The following is a 14,808-nucleotide window of genomic DNA, read 5'->3' as shown; positions in this document are numbered from 1 at the left end:
GTAATTATTTACATCTACTTTGGCTGTTTTCTCTCTGATGGAACAGAGAATTTGAGTTTTAAGGCAATCTAGTAAAATTGGGAGTTAATTCATTGAATAGATATTTGAATGATTACTTTATGTCAAGTATTATCCTATCTTCCTCTTAATTCTTCATCATATTTTAACATTTTAAGTCAATGTAAATTTTCTTTAAAAAGCAGCAACCTGATTTCTTTAAAAGTTTAACCATTTTTTTTCTGGTAGAATATACTATGAAAAGTAACAGGCGAATAGAGGACAAGTTGTAATCTTTCCTTTAAAAATACTACTGATTTAGTTGAATACGTACTTATAATTCCTATATTAAAAAGGGAACATGTCACACAAATAAACAGCTGAAGTATGTATGAAATGCTTTTAGTAGCTTTCTGTAAATCTAAGAGCAGTTTTTATGCCTAATTATTCAAGCATTCTCCTATTTATTTAACAGATACTTACTGACACGTGGTTGAGAAGTTAGGAATTCTGTCAGTCTTTGTTCATTACTGATTCACCAGTATCTAGTATAGTGCCTGGCAAATGTTTGATAGTTAATTGATGTTTGTTGAATGACTAAATGAACACAAGAAAGAATGCCTACTTCTGCTTGAGTTACAAGAAATTTTAAGAAACTTGAACGCTTTTGATTATAAAAGCAGGAATGTTATGTGTTTCAACCTTAATATAAATGAAGTGCTGTAGACACAATGATCCAAAATGATTTTTTCTCTCCTGGATTTTCCACCTTCCTCTCAGAGACAGTGTTGATGCATTATTTACAGAGGCTAAAGTTATAGGCTCCAAAGTCAGACTGGAGGTCACAGCTTGGTCCCTTAGTCTCTGAGCTGTGTGATTATTGGGCAGGTTACTGCCTGTGTCCTCATGTGTAAAGCTGAGATGATGATAATGTGCTTTATAGAGCTGATATGGATATTGAGATATTGCAGGCGAAATAGTCTACATATTGATTGCCTGGTACCTAGCAAACATTCCATATGTTTTAGGTGTTATTTCTACTATGTTACTGAAAGTTGAGTATGTGGTAAGTTCTGGGACATAGTTTTTGCTTTCTATGAGTTGGCAGCCTAGTGAGGAAGATAAAGTTATAAACAGAGTGCAGTATAGTCCTTAAGACTCTATGTGTATAAGCAGTCTGCAAACTGAGAAGCGGGGATGTTGTATGCAGAATGGCAGTCAGGGAAAGCTTCCTGGAGGGAGCCATCCCTGAACTGAGAACTGATGAGTAAGTAGGACTCGGGCAGGGCCGGCAGGGAGGTGGGGCAGTTAGGGAAGAGAGAGGGATGGGGACAGTGTTGAGAGGCCAGGTAAGCAGTGCATGCAAATACCTGAGTGTGAGAGATTGCCTTCCCTTCAGGGAGCACTGGGTGTGACAGTAAGAGGGCAGGGAAGAGACCAAGTGATGTGCATGAAGTAGGCTGAGGTCAGGTCTTGAAGAGTCTTGCCCAAGAGCCAGCAGGGGATGACCTCAGATTTGTGCTTGAGAAAGATCATCTAGAAGTGGTGAGAATGGATTGTATTGGGATAAGAAGCGTAAGAGGGAACAACTAAGGGGCTAGTGCAGTAAATTATGGTAGAGATGACCGTCTGGGTCACAGCTGTAGCAGTGGAGCCAGAACCTTGGGAAATCTCACGTTGAAGAGGGATTGAAGAACTGTTGCTCACCACTTGCTAGTAACTTTAATTTGAAACTGTGAGTGCAGTGTAAGTTCTGCAATTGCTAAATTTGCAATGAAAGGCCTAGGAAATGGACTACAAAACAAAGAACAACCCATGTTTAGTCTTATTCCAGAATCACTTCCATTGCCTGTATAGATTACTACAGATTGTTCTTTGGAGTTCTGAATTGAATTATTTTTGATTGTGATTAAAATCCTCCCAAGGTGTGTGAAACATGAAAGTAATCTCAGCTCTCGAGGGGCCTTAGGACCTAGAAATAGGAGCAGAGAGTCAAATACCTAGAAACAAAACAATCAACAAAATCACAGTGCATAGGGAATGCTGTTTTCATTCTTAGATTTATTTATATATTTGTAGCTAGTCGGGGTAATGAGAGCCTCCTTTGTTTTCATAATCCTTGAGACTATGCTGTGTTGTAAGATGTTATACTGCCCCCGGTAGATGAGACAGACTAGAGTCATTTTCAACAAATAATGTACTGAGCACCCACTAGGAGCTAGGTGTAAGGCAATGGACAAATCAGACATTGTCTCTATGATGGAGCCTAATTCTAGAAGAGGAAATAAAATGAAATGATGTATTATTTTGAAAAATGGTAAAAATTTCTTACTGCTTCATTTTTTTTTAGAATAAGATGGTAGTATAGAAAAAAGTAATGCCTTTGTATATTCTGATCTTTTTGTCTCTTGTATGAGAGATTGTGTAGAGGTATTGTAAAGATTACAAGCGTTAAAATATAAAAAATGTTTAAGACATAGTGCTTAATTTATATTGCCTATTATTATGTGATACTTGTCTTATTTTGCTACTTTTTCTTCCTGACTCACGTAGATGGTTACCTCTAGAATAGACTATCTCTAAAACGCCATATACCAGCTCCACCTGGTACCCAAGTGACCATCATTGCATTGCCCAGATTACAGCAGCCACCTCCTAACTGGTCTCTCTGCATCCTTTCTCTCTTTGCTGAATCCTTTCTCCTCCCTGCAGTCAGAGTAAACTTTATGCTCTTGTGATTCCTATTGCTGCTATAAAAATTACCACAAACTGAACGGCTTAAAACCACATTCTCTTAAAATTTTGGAGGTCAGAAGTCTCAATTTAGTTTCACTGTGCTGTGTCAAGGTGTTGGCAAAACTGCATTCCTTCTGGAAGATTTGGGGTAGTATCCATTTCCTTGCCTTTCTCTAAATTCTAGAGGCTGGCCATGGATGGGGCTCACTCCTATAATCCCAGCACTTTGGGAGGTTGAGGTGGGTGGATCACCTGAGGTCAGGAGTTAGAGACCAACCTGGCCAGTATGGTGAAACCTCATCTCGACTGAAAATACAAAACTTAGCCAGGTGTGGTGGCAGGTGCCTGTAATCCCAGTTACTTGGGAGGCTGAGGCAGGAGAATTCGTTGAACCTGGGAGTCAGAGGTTGCAGTGAGCCAAGATTGTGCCACTGCACTCCAGCCTGGGTGACAGAGACTCTGTTTCAAAAAACAAAATTCTAGAAGCCACTCATGCTCTTTGGGTTGGGGCCCTGCAATAGTCTAACATCTGTTTCTGTCATCACATCTTCTCCAGTGACTCTCCTGTGACCTCCTTTCCTTTATAAGGACTCTTGTGATTACATTAGATCCACCTAGATAATTCAGGACCATCTCCCTGTTTCAAAATCCTTTATCACCTCTGCTAAGTCCTGTTTGCCATTTAAGGTAACGTAGTCACAGGTTTCATGAGTAAGGAAGTGCACATCTTTCTGGGTTCATTATTCTGTTTACCAAAAACTGCTATTAGAATGTGATGAGTGAGTATTGGTTTTCGGCCTGAGTGTACTCACCTGCTTAAAGCTTTTCTATGGCTGCCTATCCTCTTTTTAGGATTAAAGTTTTTAAAACCCCTAGGATTCTGCCCACCTCCTGCCTGGGTCTCCAGGCTCTGCATGGGGCCTTCTCCTTGTTCGGGGAACTCCAGCTCCGCTTCCTCTCAGCCCATGAGGACCTTGCCGTGGCCTTTACTTGGACCAGTCCTCTCTCCCTCTCTCCTAGCCCCTTTGCCTGCTTACCTGCCACCCATCCCTTGTGTCTCAATGCAAACTCCCTTTCCTTGTAGAACACCCCCAAAGCCTCCTCCAGACTGTTTAGCTACTCAGCCTACTTGTTGTCCTGAATGTGGACTTCTTCATTGTGATGATCATGGCTTGCAATTGTTGATTGGTGTTCTTGTTTCGTGTCTGTAAGTTCTGAGGGTTTATTTCTATTGTATCCTTGATAAGTTTTTTTTTTTTTTTTTTTTTTTTTTTTTTTTTTTTTTAAGACAGAGTCCTGCTCTGTTGCCCAGGCTAGAGTACAGTGGCACGATCTTGGCTCATTTCAACTTCCACCTCCTGGGTTCAAGTGATTCCCCTGTCTCAGCCTCTCGAGTAGCTGGGATCACAGTTGTGTGCCACCACACCCAGGTAATTTTTTGTTTTTTTGGTAGAGACGGGTTTCACCATGTTGGCCAGGCTGGTCTCAAACTCCTGATCTCAAGTGATCCACCTGCCTCAGCCTCCCAAAGTGCTGGGATTACAGGCATGAGCCACCGTGCCCAGCTGATGCTGATAATGTATTGGTGCTCAATAAAATTTATTAAAGAAATGGGCTTCAAATGAAAAGGCAGTGTCACCTCTAAAGTAGCTCTTGGTTTTGTTCAAGGTAGTCTTGTTTTAGCTACAGGCAGAATGGGGTTTTGGGTTGTGGAAAGGGTCTGTTCAATAACAAGAGGTAGGAGACGTTACTGAGTGAAGCAGCCAATGTTCACTTTCATTTCTCAGTAAAGGTCATCTTTCTGCAGTAATATTCAGGCCCTTCCATGTCTTTAAAAAGATTCTAAAGACTTAACTGTTTTAGCATGAAAGGTATAGGATCTCATAGGCTAAGAATTAAAAATTAATCCTTTATTCAGAATTGATATCATGGGTCAGAGATAGTTGTCTTGGTCTGGGCTTTTGGGCTGTGGTATGTTGAGTCTACAGTGACACTTGCCTCCATTTGCACTGGTGTTCCAGACAAGTCTACCAGACTCGAATGCAGCAGCAACTCAGTAATGTGGACTACTTGCAGTCTAGTATGTCAGTAGGTCCTTCTTTAAGAAAATGTTTTACAGACTGGGCCCAGTGACTCACACCTGTAATCCCAACACTTTGGGAGGCCAAGGTGGGTGGGTCACCTGAGGTCAGGAGTTCAAGGCTAGCCTGGGCAACATTGTGAAACCCTGTCTCTACTAAAAAAAAATACAAACATTAGCTGGGCATGGTGGCAGGTGCCTGTAATCCCAGCTACTTGGGAGGTGGGGCACGAGCATCGTTTGAACCCAGGAGGCGGAGGTTGCAGTGAACTGAGATGGTGCCGCTGTACTCCAGCATGGGGCACAGAGTGAGACTCTGTCTTGAGCATGTTTTAGAAGAGAAACATGGCTTTATGTTTTACATATGACTCAATAGAACAATCATATTTTATGAATTGTAAGCTTTTCCATTTTACTTAAACCTTATTGCTACAATATTAATTATGATGGTCCCATTTAAGGTACATATTTAGCAAGGCTTGTGTTAGCTAAGTTTTCCAGCTTTGTTGGTATTCAAGTGGTTGGCTGCCATCTCGGTGGAATTCTTGAAAGAGACAGTCAACTTTTGGATCTCAAAAGTGCTTTGAATTGTTTCATTGAAGGGAAAAGTATTTGGAAAAATTTAAAAGCATATTCCTACTATAGGCTATTTTTCATACAATCTGATATTCTAATTATTCAAATTAAAAAAATGACATCTGATAGTACTATATACTATATACATATACTGTGTCATATAGGATATTCTACATAATATGAAACACTGTCTAGAGCTATAGTGTTAAACACTCACTGATTCTTTTTCATCAACCTCTTTACTGGACCTAATAAAAATACATAAAACTGATTTATTCACTTGCAGCTTTTAATCTCCCTATGTAAATATACCAATATTAGTGATTCAATTTTCTGTTACGTTAGTTGTCTAAGAATTAACTTATGAATTATACACATACTTTCCTTTTAGAGTATGTTGGATAAAGGACATTGTTGTGGCAGTAACTGGAGAGAACATGGAAGTCATGAAAAGTATTATTCAGAAGTATCAGCATAAACGCATCTCACTGGTCGAAGCTGGAGTGACCCGCCACAGGTCAATTTTCAGTGGACTGAAAGCACTGGCAGAAGATCAGCTCAACTCTAAACTCTCTAAGCCAGAAGTAGTGATTATCCATGATGCAGTGAGACCATTTGTTGAGGAAGATGTCCTCCTTAAAGTTGTCACAGCTGCTAAGGAACACGGGGTAAGTCTTTTTACTTGAGACTAGATAGAAGGGACAAACACTGTAGTGTGGTTCATTTGCTGAATTTTGATTCAATTCTGTTTAAATGTCAAATTATTTAAAATGTGCATGATGACCTAAAGATGTTATGGTGATTGGTTGTAGGAACTTTATAGATTGAGACTGTTCTGGAACATATCTTTTGCTATAGTTATCTACCATAATGTGATATGAAGTATTTGGAGAAGAATGTATTAAAGTTATTACAGTTATAGATATGAATGAAACTTTAATGAAAATTAAAAGACAGTTATATTAAAAATACCTGAGAAATCTCTCAGAAGTATAGGATATGTATAATGTGGTCCATTGTACTCAATTTTGTGTTAAAGTTTCAGAAGTGGTTTGTTTTCTAGTATATACTATATAAGATTTTCATAGCCCTTAGAGTAAATCATCTTGAGATGACAATTGTTTCCATTTGTTTCACCAAAATAAACACAGGATAGCAAAAGACCTATTGTAACCTTTGGAGCATGTTTATTTTTTCCCTTCTATTACCAAGTAAAACTACGTAAATATGATAATAGATACCAAACTTGTTTGCAGTCTGAATTGGAGACTTAGTGAAATTTATTGCCAAACCATGGTATTGTATAATAGAAATAGGCTATGAAGTTGGACAGACCTAGGCCCAAATCTGTCTTTTTATTTACTAGTGATATCGTGTTTTTAACTTTCTGAGTCCATTTTCCCGACCTGTGAAAATATAGAAACTAATACTTGTAAGATTATTTTAGGATTGGAAATTATGTTAACTATTAGAATACTAAGTGCTTTTATTAATACTAAGTGCTTAAAGGGTATTATTTTAAGATGAATTATAACATCTATGTAATAGTTTCCTTTAAGATTATAGACCAACAGGAGGCAAGCCTTCCTAGTTATCTGGGTGCCCAGAAGTTTTTTTTTTTTTTTTTCTCCTCTTTAAAACCTATTTAGGAAACACAGTCTGTAACTTCAATAACACATGTGTATTTGAATTGCCATAGGAAATTTTCCCTAACTTCATCTCTTCCTTCTGCAACATGAATTTCACTTTAAATTTAAAACTGTATAAGAATTTCATAGACCAAATGAAATATTTTGATTTGCCTTTAAACAAAAGGATAAATGGTATTTAAGGTAGTGAAACTTGTGTTCCAGGAACCATTAATGACCACAAAACTTTCCCCTGGCTCTTGTGCCTTCCCCCTTGACTCCTTCCTCTTCTCCAGACAGCTCAATTATGGTAGAGGCAAGGTAATCAGTTGCAAGGGTGGTGAGAAGGCATAAAGAAGCAAAGCATTTTCAACTTAAGAATTTGAGTAAATTTTGCGCATTTGGAAAAGTTCTTAGGGATGACAATACAATTTGGTAGACCAACATTCATTCCAATGCATATTATACAATTTTTTTTTTTTTTTGCCTGGGTTACCTTCTGGAAAATTCACTTAAACTCACTATAATAATTGCACACATTTGTGATTTTTTTTTGTTGTTGTTGAATAATAAGCAGAAAGTTTTTCTGAGATATTGTCCATAAAGTGATTCTTCTGGTAGTATGTCTTAAAAGACAAAAGAAGCCTTTTATCTTGTTCCAATTAATATTCTAAGGATATCATTGTCTTACATGTGATTTAATAGAACATATTAAAATACATAGAAGTTACTTTTTGCAGATTCGAGGGAGTATCTATTAGATTGTTTCTTGGAATATAATTTGTAAGGTTTACTCACATAATGCATCTTAAATGAAACAAATTATATTTCAATGAAATCTGTAATTTTCTGGTTAGATTAAGAAGCTAGTTCAGAACAAAACGTTACAACTTGTTTAAGTAAACCTCATATACGGTTTCTTTTAGAAATATTGCCTTGTTTTTGTTGGTGTTAAAACATAAAGGGTAAAATCATGAGTTTTATATACATCCATGTTTAATAATTTTTTCAAGTTTATTAATGAGAGAACCAGACAGATGTTACAACTGGTTTGAAGTTGAATCCGGAAAAACACTTATACAAAGTAAAAAGGTATGTTGAAGTGAATTAAAATGGAAAACTGACTTTTTCATGGGAGAGTCAATTGAAACTCCAGTAGACATAATTTATTTGCATGTTTATAGGTAAGAATTGTTTTGCATTGCTATTGGTTATCTACAACTTTGAAAGTTGTAAAAGAGCCCAAGGCTAGATTCAGCTAATCTGGAAGAGTCTGCTATTAGTCATGTGGTTGTCCATTGCAGACATCCTGTAACCTCTTTGGTTTATTTTAAATTTTCTTAAAACAATTAGGATAGTGTCCCAGTATTCTCAGTTAACTACAGGCACTATGTCCTGCCAGTTCTCTCACACTGTACTGACTTACAATCATAACAACATAAACACAGTCACACAGTGTTCAGACTGTTTTCCACGCCTCCTTTTAACTCATTGCCTTTTGTTATCTTAGTTTTCTACAGACTCCTTAACTGATGATTTTTCTTCACAGGTATTAATTTTCAGGTTCTACCTAAAGGTCCCTTTCAGACACATTTTCTGAACAAGCTACACTGTGATTATCTTTAGGGAGGGGTGGGTTATGTATGCTAACAATAACTGTTTTAACTTATGTTCCATTTTGCTTAATTAAAGAAACTTAAACTGGTAAAGAGACTGCCTCAAGAGACTCAGATGTCCGCGATTAAGACTGGCAATTAAGGTTGTAGAGCTCAAAAGTGTCACAAGGACCCAGTTTTACTTTTTGCCTATATTACATTGTCAGGCCCTACCGGGAGGCAAGATGGCTTCCATAGGTCGGGACCAAATTCCATCAGGATTATATCTGTCTTACATTAATGATGATAGTTTTTCTGGGTATAAAATTCTAAGTCTACAATTCTTTCCCCCACCCTCACTATTTTGAAATTAGGTTGTGTCACTGACTCCTGGCTTTTATGCTGCTTTTGGGAAGTCTAACCAACCTAATTGTATTCCTTTGAAAGTAATTTGCCTTTTCTCTCTGAATGCTTTTGAGATAATTTATTTTTCCTATGTGTTTAGTCTCTCTGATGTGTCTATATAGACTTTTTCCCTTGCTTTGGATCTATTGTCCTTTATGAAAGTTAATTCATATTTTTACTCTAGAAAAATCTGAATAATTATCTAATTTGCATATTGATTCTGTCTCATTTCTGGTCCTGACAACTCTTTTCCCCTCACCTTATGTATACTGTACGTATGATACACTCTTATCCAGTCTTCATGTGTCCTAAGTTCTCTTTCATATTGCTGTTTTTGTATGCTGCATTCTAGGTAACTTGTTTCCAATTTCTCATTTTTTTTTAGCTCTGTCTAATATCCTGTTTAAGGACTTTTAAAACCAACATTTTGAAATTATTTGGAGTCCCATTTTTGTAACTTATAATGTATGATTAACCTCCTTTCTGTTTTTTATCTTCTTTTGCCTTTTAAGCTCTGAACATAATACTTTATACACTATAGCCAATAGTACTTCTTGGTAGCTTAATTCACTAACTCTTCATTTCTGTTTACTTTTGTTCATAATTTGTTTCCTCCTTTGTTTTATAATTTGGATTGTAAGCCCATGTTTGGCAAGAGTTTATCATCAGGAGTTCTGTGAACATGGGATAAGGGTGTGTTTCTGAGGCATGGATTTTTATTCCTTCTGCCAGGGATCCCAAGGGCTTTACTAACTTGGAACAACTTTACATTAATTCTTGGCTTGAAGTTTTATAGATTCTGTGGTAATGTTAAATGAAACTCTAAACTCACATGAAGCCAAGTTTTATTGTTATAACTTCTCAGGGAAAACTGTCCCTGCCCTTTGAGATCCCAAGCAAAGATAATTTTGCTTGCTGTTTTCCTTCACTTGTCTCTCCTCCCTTGCCCCAACTACCTAAATGAGGGACTTTCCCTTTTATGGGTCTTAGTGTGGAAATTACAGTTATAACCAAGTAGCACACCCTCAAGGTCTTAGTCCTCATTCTTCTCATCTGTTAAAACTAAAGCCTCTTTTTAACTGAAAGCATCTTTGCCATCTTATTTCTCTGATTTCTAGCTATCAGGTTGTTTTACTCTTAGGTGATTGGTTGAGTCCAGACATACTCTTAAAAGGCTGTTTGTAAAATTCTCTCCTATACTATTTTTTTTTTTTTAGTGAAAGAGGTGTTTCAAGATACCTGGTCTATCATATTACCAAAATTAGAGGTCCATAATCTTTTCTAAATCAGAATGACTTGTATATTTCTGCATAATTAAGTCAGATAAAGAGGTGGCAATGAAGACTTTGTTATAAGGGAAATGTTGGAAAGAGTAAAATAAATTGGAATGTGGGGAAATCAAAGGTAAGTGAGAATAATTTTAAGAAGGACCAACAGGTTAAATATTACATTGACTCTAAGAACACTAATGATAGGATAACTCAAATGAGACCATATCAGCAAAGGAACCTCCTAAGTATTGCTCCTGGTGGGAGAAGGCATTTTCTAAGTTACTTGTACATCCTTCTTACCTCAGCTTTGTACTCCAGCACCTCTAGTCATTTTATGCTCTTGTTGGTGATCGACTTCTTACACATTTCTCACCTTCCATACCCCTAATCTATGTTATAAATCGTAGCAGTCTGGCTACTTTTTCCTCTGACCATTCTTTCCAAAGTCACCTGTGACTACCTCATTCCCATATTAAATGTGCATTTCAGTCTGTTGAATAATAAAGAATTTGCCCTTTATTCCAGGTTCCTGGGAGGAAGACTCTAAATCTTTGGGATTCTTGAAGTAACAGGAGAGTCTGTTGTTTATGAGTTCCTTGGATTATACCTGAGCTTATGCTAATGAGAAGACATGATTTAGGAAGTGGGCTGGTCACTAGAAAGATGAAATAATGTGATTAGAGGCTTTGAACCAGTTCAGCCTCTGGGGACAGGAAGGGAGTTGAAGATTGAGTTCAACCAGGTGGCCAGTGATTGAATTAGTCATGCCTCTAGCATGAAACCTCAAACTCTGGACCCTGGTCCAGGAGAGTACCTGGTTATTGAACACAGGGCTGTGCTGGAAGGGTGGTGTACAGGGAGACAAGGCATAAAAGGTTTAGGATTCCCACAGACCTCACCCTGTGTGTCTTCATTTGGCAGTTGTATCCTTTGTAATTAAAACTGCAATTACAAATATATAACTTTTACAAATGTCACACATGTGTCAGGCATGGGTCAGAAATGTGTTGAGCATGTGTCCACGTCTTCCATCACACATATTGGACATGTGCTATGTCACACGTGTTGGTCACGTGTCACAAATGTGTAATGTGTCACGAGTTGGTTTTCTCACATGTCAGTCACGTGTCAATCATGACATGATCGTGTGATCCTGTCTGTCACATGCCAATCATGTCAGTCATGTGTCACAAATGTCACGTGTCAATTGTGTCAACATGTCAGTCACGTCAATCACGTCAGTCATGTGTTGGGTGTCATACATGTTGGTCATGTGTCAGGCATTGGTCACGTGTCATACATGTTGATCACATGACGATCACGAGTTGATCACGTGTCAGTAACCAGTTTGTCACATGCCAATCCTGTCCATCGGGTCAGTCACGTGACACAAACATGTTAGTCACATGCCAATTGTCAATTATGTGTCAGTCACGTGTTGGTTAAGTGTCAATCATGCTCCATGTCATGTCGATTCACATGTCACACAGGTGTTCATGTGACAGTCACGTGTTGATTGTGTGAATCTCGTGTCACGTGTTGGAGATGTATCATGTTCTAATCATGTCAGTGACATGTCACAAATATGTCAGTCACATCAATCATGTGCAATCATGTGGCAATCATGGGTCACGTGTCAGCCATGCTCCAGTCAAGTATCACACATGTGTTGATCACGTGATCATGTGTGCCATCTATTGGACACGTGCAATCACATGTCAATTACATCAGTCACATGTTGGACACATGCCAATAACATCAATCACGTGTCATGTATTCATTGCTTTCCAATTTTGTCATTTGTGAGTCAATCATGTGTCAAACACATCAGTCATGTGTCGATTGTCAATCACATCAACCATGTCACTCACATTACGTGTTGGCCACAACACTCCCATTATACACGTGTTGATCACATAGTGATCATGTGTCAACCATGTGTCAATCATGTCAGTCACATGTTTGTCACATGTCAATCAGGTGTCATGCATCACATGTTGATCACGTGATGATCACGTATCAGTCGTACAATCGTGTCAATTGCTTGTCAGTCACTTGTGACAAGCATGTCAGTTATATGTCATGTGTCAAGTGTCATGTTGGTCACATGTCAATTTCTGGTAACGCATTGGCCATGTATCATGATCACGTGTTGGGATCATGTGTTGATTCCATCTCGTGTTGGGCGTGTGCTAATCTTGTAAGTCGTTTCTTACATGTCACAAATGTGTTGGTCACATGCCAATCATTTCAGTCATGTCAGTTGTGTCACAAATATCAATCATGTGTCACTCTCATGTCATGTCAGTCAATGTCAACTATCAATGCTCTGGTCACGTGGTCATGTCACATGTTGATCACATGTCTATTATGTTGATCTCGTGTCAGTAGCATGTTGACCACATGCCAGTCTTGTCAATTGCATCAGTCTTGTGTCACATGTCAATCGTGTGAATCACATGTGATGTCATGTGTCAATCAGACATCGGTTACATGTTACATATCACAATCACATGATCACGTCAGTCACATTTTGGTCATGTGCCAATAGTGAATTGCCTGTCACCTGTAACAAACGTGTTGGTCCCATGTCAATCGTGTCAATCACGTGTCAGTCATGTGTTGGTCACATGTCAGTCATGTCCTTGTCATGGGTCAGTCACATGTCACATGTGCTGCTCACTTGATCACGTGTCAGTTATGACTCAATCATGTATCAGTCATGTGTTGGACGCATTTCAATCATATAAATTGTGACAGTCATGTCAAATATGTTGGTCACATGTCAGTCTTGTCAGGTCAATCATGTGTCAGTCTTGTCAGTCACGTGTCACACATGTTGGTCACATGTCAGTCATTGGTTAAGCATCGGTCACGTTTCACCCATGTGTTGATTACATGCCACTGGTGTCAATCGTGTCACTTCACCAAACTGTTGGTCATGTTTCAGTCATGTTTCAATCACATGTCAGTTGTGTTGGTGACATGTCAATCATGCTATTGCATCATGTTGGTCACGTCTGTGTCAATCACGTGATTGGGTGATCATATGTCGATCACGTGTGAGTCATGTTGGACACGTGCCAATCACGTGTGATGGTCACGTGCCAATCGTGTCAGTCGCGTGTCAATCATATGTCAATGAAGCACTGGTCTTGCCTCAGACACGTGTCAAACACGATCATGTGTTGATTGTGCCAATCATGTGAATCACCTGTCACATGTTGGTCGTGTCAATGTGTCAGTCATGTGTCATACTTGATCACGTGACGATCACTTGTAGATAGTCTTGATCACTCAAGTGTTGGTCATGTGTGGATCATGTGTCAGTTGCGTCATTCATGTGTCACAATGTGTCGTGCCAGTCAATCACGTGTCATATCAGTAGTGTGTCATTTGGTCACGTGTCAATCATGCCCTGGTCACACAGTCACGTGTCATACGTGTTGATTACATGATCGTGTCAATCACATGTCAGTCACGTGTTGGTCAGGTGGTAGTTTCAGTCACGTGTCACATGTCAAACGTGTCAGTCATGTGTGAATTACCTGCCAGTTGTATTGGTCACGTGTCAGGCACGCTTTAATCAAGCTTTGGTCATATGTCACGTGTTGATAATTTGTGATCAATGTGATCATGTGTTGATAGTTTGTGTATTACATATCAGTCTCATGTTAAGCACATGCCAATTATGTGCCGATCACATCAGTGATGTTAGTCACGTGCCAATCATGTCAATTGCATCAGTCACGTGTCTCAAACGTGTTGGCCATATGTTGATCATGTATCACGTGTCAGTTATGTTAGTCACTTGTTTCACTGTTGGTCATGTCTTACAGTAACATGTCAGGTACATGTAAGGTATTTTTACACACTTGTCACGTGTTACACACGTGTCATGTGTCAGACACTTCACCTGTCACATGTGTCTCACTTGTCAGTCACATTGGTCACGTGTTAGTCACATTTCGATTGTCAGTCATGTTGATTGTGTTCATGTCACATGTTCACGTGTTGTCAGTCATGTCTTTTACATGTCAGCCATGAGTCACATGTCACGTGTCTGTCGTGTCACACGTGCCATTCATGTCACTGTCACATGTGTTATGTGTTGGTCATGTCACACGTGTCTTTCACGTGTTAGTTACATGTCATGTGTCATGCTTGTCTCCATGTCTCCTGTTGGTCCTATTTCGTGCACATGTCAGTTACATGTTTTTATCACATGTCAGTTGTGTCACACGTCCATCACATTTTGATAACGTGTCAGTCATGTGTTGGTTATGTGTCGGTAATGTGTCTGACATGTTTCTGACATGTCAGTTACGTGTCTACGTATTTCACACATGTCTTCCACATCACGTGTTTTTTACATGTGTCCCATGTGTTGCACATTTCTTATAGCACTCGTTTTGCATGTGTTCCAGTTCAGTAATGTGTCACATGTGTCACCAGTGTCACACATGTCTTTCGTGTCATGTCATTTAATTACACATCACATTTGTCTTTTTTCACGTGTC

The 14,808-nt window shown here is 38.7% G+C and overlaps 1 protein-coding gene across 6 annotated transcripts in view; it reads left to right on the top strand.

The window, feature by feature from the left end:
• CRPPA (CDP-L-ribitol pyrophosphorylase A) overlaps positions 1-14,808 on the top strand; it is a 333,853-nt gene that overhangs the window by 9,337 nt on the left and 309,708 nt on the right. For all 6 annotated transcript variants that reach the window (XM_011731042.3, XM_071094909.1, XM_071094910.1 and 3 more), the window contains exon 2: positions 5,781-6,057. In XM_011731042.3, the coding sequence (XP_011729344.2) occupies positions 5,781-6,057 (277 nt within the window). The remainder of the gene's footprint in view (positions 1-5,780; positions 6,058-14,808) is intronic.

This window comes from Macaca nemestrina, chromosome 4 (assembly GCF_043159975.1).
Source record: "Macaca nemestrina isolate mMacNem1 chromosome 4, mMacNem.hap1, whole genome shotgun sequence".
Classification (NCBI taxonomy): Eukaryota; Metazoa; Chordata; class Mammalia; order Primates; family Cercopithecidae; genus Macaca; species Macaca nemestrina.
This window is presented reverse-complemented; position numbering and strand designations above follow the sequence as displayed.